Source organism: Acanthisitta chloris, unplaced genomic scaffold, assembly GCF_000695815.1.
Source record: "Acanthisitta chloris isolate BGI_N310 unplaced genomic scaffold, ASM69581v1 scaffold9680, whole genome shotgun sequence".
NCBI lineage: Eukaryota > Metazoa > Chordata > Aves > Passeriformes > Acanthisittidae > Acanthisitta > Acanthisitta chloris.
Window position 1 is genome coordinate 6150 of NW_008652198.1, and position 9698 is coordinate 15847.

Consider the following 9698-nt stretch of genomic DNA (forward strand, 5'->3'; position numbering starts at 1 on the left):
ACAAACACTGCAGTGTGTGCAGAGACACAACCAACTATGGTTTCCTTTTGTCAATATTTTCTCAGTTGCCCTCAAAAACAGGAGAGAAGAAACCTTTTTGTGTCAGCAAATGTGTCAGCAGGGCTGGGGCCAGGCAGGGGCTGAGTTCTGTAGGGCCTGGTGGGGAGATGCTTTGCTGTTGAGACTCATCTATGTCCTTTTACAGCCCAGACACGGAGAAGGTGGAAATTGGGATCCAACATGGGGAAAGAAAACCCAACCTCGGGCCTGCATGATGGTATTTGGTTTATTGGAGGTGTGAGTTAAAAATCAGCATGATTCTACCCAAAAAAAATTAGTAGGCAAATATTCCTCAGTGACAAATCAAAAGTTTTCTCAAGGCTTTTATCCAAATATATTAACTTTGTTTACAAACTCTAAGTTTAAACAGTTAATTACTGGCTGTAAAATCAACTTGGGTATGTTCATCTGTGTATATATGGAGTAGCAAAGTTTTCAGGTAGAACTTGAGTCTTGCAGTTTAAAGAGTGAGAGGAATTAATTTTGGCACAGAAGAGGCTAGTGAAAAGCATTTCCAGTTCACTGACATGGGAGGAAAAATTATCCCAGCTCCAGCTCTGGTAGCACAAGGATTTCTCTCATTCAATCCACATCCAGAAAGCTGATTATGTCCCTTAAAAGTTGGCTCCCCTTTCATCTGGAACTCCAGCAGCTGATCCAGACTCCATTCCTGATGCTTCCTCAAGGCCCTGATGCTCCGAGGCACAGAAGTGTTTGACTTTGAGGGGGTGCCCAGGCCTCCAGGTGAGACGCATGTGGCAGGAAATCATCTCCTGGGAAACCAACACACACATTTCATCATCATCCCCCTGGACTCGGCACTGGGGAGGTCACAGCTCAGTGCTGTGTTCAGCTTTGGGCTCCTCACTGCAAAAAGGCCATTGAGGCACTGGAGTGAGTCCAGCCAAAGGCAGTGAGGGCAGCAAAGGGCTAGAGCACATGAGGAAGTGCTGAGGAAGTTGAGCTTGGTTAGCCTGGAGAAGAGGCTCAGGAATGACCTCCTGGCTCTCTCCAAGTCCTTGACAGGGGTTGGAGAGAGGTGGGGGATGGTGTCTCCTGCCATGGCTGCAGGGAGAGGACTAGAGGGAATGGCCTTGATCTGAGACAGGGCAGAGCCAGAGGAGATGTTAGGAAAACCATTTTCCCTATTAGGGTGTTCAGGGACTGGAGTATTGCCCAGGGAGATGGTGGAGTCACCAGTCCTGGGAGTGTTTTAAGAGGCATCTGGATCTGGCCCTTCTCCAGCTTTGTTTCCCTTCTCCGGACACACTCCAGGACCTTTCTCCAAACTAAACAAAAATGCTGCATAATTATCCTGAGTAAAAGGAAACCCAAATACTCAGTGACAAGAAAACCTCTTTCCTCACTATCTGGTATCACCCCACAGGTCTCTGCCATGAAGGACACAGTAGCCTCTACTTAGGGTTCCCAGGAACAAAACTGAACTACTAAGCATGAAATGGCAGAAGGATCAACATACAGAAACCTTCCTTTAAACACCTACAGCCTTCTTCTGGCACTGGAATATTGCCCAGGGAGGTGGTGGAGTCACCATTCCTGGAAGTGTTTAAGAGGTGCCTGGATCTGGTGCTGGAGGATATGGTTTAGGGGTTAGAGCAGTGACAATGGTTGGACTTGATGATCTTAGATGTGATTCTATGACCTTTATGCTCCTCATCTCCTGAAGAAGGGAGGGATTGTACACATGCCCTTCCTTACCTGTGTTGGCATTTCATGGAGTAGGACAGTGTAGTCAAACTCGGTGAAATCATCTTTCCTTATCTGGACATGCATCAAAAAGAGAAGAACACAAGTTATATCACTGAAGTTTAACTTCTGCTTTAATTACGTGACTGAAGTTTAGGGAATGGGCTGAGCAGGTCTTGCTGGCTGTGCATGCTGGTTGGAGATGGATTTGGATCATGGAAAGGCACAGAATTAGGAGCACTTCCTGCATGAAGGCACTAACTGCTGTGTAGCTCTGCAGCCTGACTGTCTCTGCCATGAGATTGGATGACTCAGGTGCTCATTAATCGAGTTTAACCCTCTCAAACTTGAGGATCTTACCTGACTATTAATTTCTCCCTCAAAGAAATCTCGTGCTGAGTATCGAGGGAGTTAAGACTGAATCCTGTCTCTGGATCACAGCTGGCTGAGGGAGACAGAGATTGGGGAACTGCAGTTTGATGTGCAGGTGGAAGATCAGTGCCCCAGACAGGTATGTGCCAGGTATGAGGCTGATGGGACCTGTGAGTGTGGACAGAGGGTGCTGGGAGTGACTTGGTGTGGGGCTGATGACCTGCAGAAGCCACTCATGCAAACAAGGAGACCCAAATCTTGTCCAAATGAGTAAAACATTCCCACCAAAACCTAGACAAGATGCTTGGCCAGAGATGGATAATGGTAATGAGAAGCCCTTGGGATTGGGGGAGAGTCACGCCTTACAGCAGTATGAGATGTGTGTTGTGTGCTACCTCTGCCTTGCAGATGTGTCACTGCTGCTGCACTCACCCACTGCTTCACAGACTTCACTTGGGCCATGAAGTAACTCAGTTTCTCTGTTGACCTTTCCCACATGATGGAGCTGCTGCCAGCAACAGCCAAAGCCCACACTGGCTCCAGGGCAGGGTCAATATTGCCATAGCTGTCTGCAGGGCACAGAGAGAGAGAGAGAGGGAAATAGTCATTCTGCCTGCTCAGCAGCAAAGTGATGAACCACAGAGCACTTTGGTCTGGCACAGCACTAGTCCTGGGATGTGACTCTTCCCTCCCACGTGTCACAGGGAAGAAGAAGGAGAATGATGCTGAACCTGTGATCAGAGTAAGGTATGAAAGTGTGGCAGGACTGACATTGCCAAGAGACTATTCACAGAGGGAGAACCTCAAATCCGTAGTAATTAACTCCCCCAAAATCCATAAGAATAAGCCTAACTGGGAGGGAAACAGACACCTGGGGCATTCTGTTTCCAGCATGGAAAAATCCTGTTAGTTACCCCTAGGGAATTTCCAGCCCCTGCTGGGGAGTGTGTGGCTTAGGGCAGTTGTTATTCCTGGAGGATGTTCTGCACTCCCTGAAGTTTGAAATGCTGTGGGTTTGCTTTCATCCCCAAAGCACCTTCCCAGGTCAGTGCTGACTGCCAGGGTTAAATCCAGTGGGATTGGGTTGTCCCTAGGAATCCTTGGCAAGGTGGAAATGTTTTGGTAGCACTATGCTCTCTGGGTGCCACTGTAAATACTTGTGTGTCCTTTAAATGCATACACATTTGCTTGTGCTGATGCTCTGGGAGATAAAATGAAATACAGCTGATTATTTGGAGGAAAATACCTGGAATATTGTTCCCAGTTATTGGTTTGGTTTGGTGCCTGATTCTTTGGTAAAGTCTGTTGTCCTCTTCCTGGCTTTCCTTGTGGTCTTTGGTGTGTGAGCACTTGATGCTGACAACAGGAGGAGACTTTGTCTTTGGATACAGCACTGTGGCCAGGCAGTTCCCAGCGTTTTCCTGTCCAGGTAGAATTTCAAACTGTTAGTTTTAATCCGGGTTTTAGTCAGCAGCAGCACATTCTTTGCAAGAAGCTGTTCAGGACTCACTAAGGTCTTTAGAAGGATTTCATTTTTCCCTCAGAAAAGTAAATAGGTTAAACCCACAAGGCTAAAGGGATTTAACAGGAGGTTTTAATTAATGCACTAAGTCATCTTGGAAATATGTTTGAGAGTTCTCAAGAAATAACATGAATTGCTAACAGGGATTTTCATTGGAGGAATCTTCAGCCTTGAAACAAAAATTGTTTAATGCTTCTTATTAAATCCTGAAAATCATTTGGATGCCACAAAATTTTGGGGTAAAAGAAGAGCAGATGCTCACAGTGAAATAACTAATGACAACTGTGGCAGAGGGAATGGAGAGGGGATGGAATTGAAAAGAACACACAGCTGTCAGCTCATTAGTCCCATTTTGGGGTGTGGACAGAGGAGCTGCAGCAGGATAATGAGGACCACAGTGGCATAATGAGGACCACAGCAGGATAATGAGGACCACAATGGGATAATGAGGACCACACTGTCACTGAGCTTGAGCCACTGCAAAGTTTCACACAGGCCCATGGTGGCCTGATGTGACTTTCAATAAAACAATCATTTCAGGATTGAGGACTGCTGAGATACTCAGGTGATCCTCAAACCAAACCACCTGCCAGGCAGGTAAGTAGGAGCATAAAGGTTTTTCCATTGGGAAAGAGCCATTTGCAACCCATGAAAGTCCTTGTTTTGGAGATGCTGACATTCTTTTGATGGTCAGAAAAAACAGGGAGGACCATGGACTCACCCCAGTTCTGTAGTCTTCAGTACTGAACTGCAGGTAGTACTTGTGGCCAGTGCCTGGGATGTTCTGGAAGAGAGAAAAGTCAAACATCAGGGTAACCACAGCCTTAGGGACTGGAACAAGCACCAAGGAGGGAGAACAAGGGCACCACAGCTGGAACAAGCACTGAGGAGAGAGAGCAAGGCACCACATCTCCCTCCTGGCCTTGTAGCTTCAGGAGATCACTCAGCTGGGATGTGCTGAATGATTCCAGCAGCAAACACACAGGGTTTAGCAACACCATTAAGGGATGGTTTAAAGCCTTTCCTCAAAGAGATAGGCAAGAAGGAAAATACAGCTCAAAGTCCTTCATGGGACAGATTGATACTGAGGGACTTTCCAAAGAATAAAGTGACAAATGAGTGTTCAGGATCTCAGGAGGTGATTTTGTACAGGGTATCAGAGTGCCCTTGAATATAGAAATGAATCTAATCTTGCTGATTCTGCTACATCTGCTCTGGTTTGCCCTGAAAATATCAGTCCTCAAGTATCCCATTCCATTATCAAGGATTCTGTTGTTAAGGCTAAATTAAAAAGTATTCCTTGCTGATGGGAATCAGCTAGACAACACCAGAAAAGCCTTAGAAATACACCTTTGAAATATAAAATTTTGGATTCTTCTTTTTTTTTTTTTACTTGAGAATCTCAGTTAACAAAGGTATTTTGGTGTGGGATAGCACAGACTGTCCCAGCCCCAAGATGCTAAAGCAGAAACTACTTTTAATGTTGGCAAAGCCTAATAAGAAATATTTGCATTATCAGCTCTACTTCTTTAGTCACTCTCTCATTTTCTTGCCAACTTTCACGTTCACTTCTGAAATATCTACAATTTTCAGTGCAACAGCACTGATTTATTAGTCTTCCTTGTGTTTTAAATCCAACAGATAAACAGGAGGGGAATTCTGCCTGCTGCAGATTAGGACCCAAAGGGAATGTGTGTGTTGTATTTACCTAACCTTGGGCCTTTGTGTTCCCACCACACTTTCTCCCATTAAGTTATATATTAAGTTATCAACAGTATCAGGTTAGTGAAGCTTCATACCCAAGGAAACATCAGCAGCACAGAACCTGCCTCTAGTACCTACACAGGGTTGTACACTGCAGGTAAGAGGACAAAATGCTTTAGTCACTTGTTCTACTTGTATAAAATCCCCTCTTGGAGCTTTAGAATGAAACCAAGTGTGGAGCTGGAATCAAATCACACCACAAAGGGGATAGAGGAAACAGATGAATTCAGGCTTTGATAATCTCTTTCTTCTCTGCCTCCTCATTCTACTACTTCTTTTTGTGTGTTGCCTAAAATATTGCCCTGAAAATGACAATGAGGAGACACTCAGCATAGCAAAGTGGTACAAAGAGGCTTCCTGACATGCAGGTTCCCCAGAGAATCAGTAACTGGAATGCAATAGAATGAAAGAAGAGTCTAATATATCCCAATAATCCCTGGAGTTAAGGCTGAGTTTCTAATTGTGATGCTACCCAAAAGGAATTATTGGTGTGGTTTATAACATTGCTAATTTGACCAAATTTGGGTGTTTTTAAGCACAATGACCCAGGTTTGTTTCCTTTTCTGATCATCAGGAAGGCAGATGAGAACCTGAAATAGTAGGACTACAAAGAATACGTAATTGGCCTTTGAAGCAGATTATCTTTGTTCATTTCCATCTATTCCACCACTGCTAGTAGCTACTAATCCTACTACCTAGAAAGCTTTCAAGTGCTGCTACACAGCTAAAACACAGATTCAGTCTGGGTGTGCATCCCAAGGCTTCTTGAGCTCCCCAAGGCCAAGAGAGAAGGTCCATTTGGCATGAAATAATTGTACATTTAGAACAGGATTTGTGTTTTTGTATAAAAAAAGTCACTTTTCTCCCCACTATTATTTCCCACTATATCCTAAAGTGCTGCAAACCACCCCAGGGTGTGAGTGAAGTGAGAGCTCAGAGCTATCTGACAGCCCCCAGTGATGCTGGCTGAGAGCAGCCAAAGATCCAAGTGTCCAGAAAAGAAGAAAACAAGTGAGTAATTCATTTTTCCACTGAATATCTGGGTCAGGGGAATTACTTGATTTCCTGCCTCCAAATTATTGCAACTTTCAGGACAGATTTTTAGCACTGTGAAGGCCAAAATAGCAACTTCAGAGCAGCTTCATCCCCGGTCCCAAAGGAGGGAATCAGTTTACAATGAGTTTTGCAATCAGTTTACACTGCTCTCACTCCCCACTGGCAGGGAAAGGGGACATCCCTCTCTCACCCCTTCTCCTCTGTGTTTCCCCACCAGGATTTCTCCCCTGGGACCAGGTTTTGACCAGTTTTTAAGTATGCTGGACCTGGCACTGCAGAGAGAGGAGTGAGACCTGTCTCTGCCATGGATTCTGCCTTTCCCACCCTACTGTGAGGTCCTGACTGCTGGAAATAAATAGGAATTTTTTTTCAGTGCCTTCTAATCTTACACCCCTAGTTGTGATATTACACTGTTTGATAGCAAGGTGAGGTTGTAAAGAGAAATACCCACTGTAAAATTGTGTTTTCTAGTCCAATTTAAGCAGATGTTGCAGTTTAGCCATGAGGTTACCTGGTGTTACGTTTATCCTTCACCTCCTTGTTCACCTATTGCTCCTAAGTGTGGATTTCCAGGACAGTTTGGGATGGGAAAGTGCTATATTAGTGTTTTGAAAGCTTTCCTCTTAAATCAGCTGCAACACACTATTGAATCTCTAATCAAAATGTATTTCAAAGTGCAGCTGTCAACAATTCCATGAGCTGCTGTTTCCTAGCTTGAAAGAAAAGAAAGGACAACAAAAATACAAGTGCAGCCAACAGTAAGGTAGGAGTTGTTCCATGCTGGGCATATCTGTGTTTGTTGGCAGGAGAAAAAAGTCTCATTTCACCTGAATTTGAGAGATCCTTCCCAGCTAACAGTGCTCTCAGTCTGGGCACTGTCTCCAGTGCTGTTTCTAATTACCACAGCTCGCCCAGCTCATGGGCTAATAAAGTTAGTATTCAATTACAATGCTTATTATTAAATTCCATGATAAAATTATCCTGCTTTTATGAGATCCAGGGATATAGTCACCAATAGGAAATCAGCCTTAAAAACAAGGATTAAACCTCCCCAAACCCCAACATCTCTGTCTCTTGCCTTCACCTAACTTAGCACATTCCTTCCAGGAAATTCTTGTCATTTTTTGCCAGTAGAGAACAGGAAAGAAGGAAGTGACCACGTCTAGTGCATTTCTCCTCTTGTTTTCTCAGAGTTTGCAAAGAGAAAGGGGAAATAAAGTGCACAGGGTGGTTACAATGAGCTCTTGCAGCATCCAGCACTGAGGAAATGAGGAAGAATTTCACTTCTCTATAAGAAACCAATTGTTTTCCTTCCTATATCAGGTAGCTGATAGTAGCTGGGAAAAAATCCCCTTCCTTCCCCACAACTCTGACTAGAAGCAGTTTGTGCTCCAGCCAGGCATAAGCATTTATATATGTATATATATCCAGATATACATAAGCAAACTACCCAGTAAATACAGCAGGAGCACTTGTAGGCTTGGAAAGAAGCATCAAATAACACAGTAAATTCCTGTCATAAAGTGTCTGCAGCAATTTCATAAGGAGAATGAAATGTCCCATGAGCACTTTCATGCTCAGCACCTCATCAACTGTCTTTAATGCCATTTTGGGAGTGATGATGGGAACAGATTGTTACCTAAAGGGTATGATTCCAGATGTTGTGTTTGCATTCCCAGATATGATTAACACTCAGCCTTGAATCACACCAAAATCTGAATGTTTACACAGTATTTTGTCGGATTTAATAGGAAGCCATTCTGATCTGTGAAATATTGTGTCCAGCTCAGGCTGCAACTTGGCTTGGAAGCACTACCAAGTGGGATCTACGTTAAAGACTGAGGATCAAGTAAGAACTGCAATAAACATTTCAGGCTGGCTTGGAACTCCTTTCTTGCAAGGGCAGATTTGACACTACACTCACTATCTTATTCCGTTTTAAGGGCCTGAATTGCACATGCCATGCTGAAGAATGAATGTAAGATCTCCAGATAGATCCATGGAAAGGATCCAGTGGAATCCAGTGCTGCATTTAGCACTTCAGTCTCTTAATCCAAAGCAACCAGCCCAGCAGCAGGACCAGACAGTTGGTGTTAAATCCCTTCCACTCAGCTCTCCAGGAAGGTAATGATTTCCTTCCAGGAGCTACACCCTGGGACAAACATTCCCCACAAGTTTTTCCCTGATCTCTTACTTTCAGAAACCGAATAAGCTGTTAAAAAAAAACCAAACCCAAACCTGTAGGAAGAGAAGGGCTGCATGGCACAGTGCTCACCCATCAGGGTACCAGGGACATTTCCTGGGCACGTCTCAAGTATCCCTGACAAGCTCTTCCCGATGAGAAGGCACTGCTCCTCTCAGAGACTCCTGTCCCTTTATGTCACTTCAATTTGATGTGGGTTTTGGAAGATACAGGTTTTCTGATGGGAACTGCATTGCCTTTTGTTGAAGCTCTTGGTCTGAAGAAGGGGTAGTGGGACAGCAGACCCCTGGGAGGACCTGGGTGCCACCTGGAGAAGGGGCAGTGGGACAGTGGCATCCTGAGGGAACCTGAGTGATCCTGATGAAGGGGTGATGGGACAGTAGCCCCTGAGAGGGCCTGGGTGCCCCCTGAAGAAGGGATGGCAGGGTAGCATCCCCCTGAGAAGATCCAGGTACGTCTGAGGAATGGGTGGATGAACATCAGCCCCTTGAGGGGACCTGGGTGCCAGCTGAGGAAGGCACAGCAGGACAGTGGTCCCTGAAGAGACCTGGGTGCCACCTGAGAAGACCCAGGTGCCCTCTGAGGAAGAGGTGGTGGGATGGTGGTCCCCGAGAGGTCCCAGGTGCCCCCCGAGGAAGGGAAGGATGGACAGCAGCCCTCAAGGGGACCTGGGTGCCCCTAAGGAGGAAAGGGCAGTGAAACAGCAGCCACTAAGGGGTCCCAGGTGCCCCTGAGGAAGGGAAGGATGGACAGTGGTCCCCGAGGGAGGCAGGACGGAGTGGTACCCACCGCGGGTCCGCGCTAACCTCGGTGCCACTTCGCTCCGCATCCCTGCCCCGCTCTTTCATTACAACAACCATTACTCTTAATTATACTGTCCCCAGCATCGCTTGGAGCCTCCCCCGGCCCCGCAGCATCCCCGGTTGCCCCTTACCTTCAGCGTAGCCTTGCGGACCTGCCCCAGCGCCCGCAGCCCCGCGGGAGATGCCGCCTGGAAGTTGCGATACTGCAGAG

The 9698-nt window shown here is 45.8% G+C and overlaps 1 protein-coding gene across 1 annotated transcript; it reads right to left on the reverse strand.

The window, feature by feature from the left end:
* Positions 1–674: 674 nt before the first annotated feature.
* On the reverse strand, positions 675–9639 carry LOC103803773 (ovocalyxin-32-like; the record flags this gene model as incomplete). Its single annotated transcript, XM_009076348.1, has 6 exons — positions 675–833; positions 1780–1842; positions 2572–2708; positions 3386–3560; positions 4383–4445; positions 9619–9639. Coding segments are annotated over 6 exons (618 nt in total), but the record flags the coding sequence as incomplete, so codon positions are not given.
* Between the last annotated feature and the right edge of the window lie 59 nt (positions 9640–9698).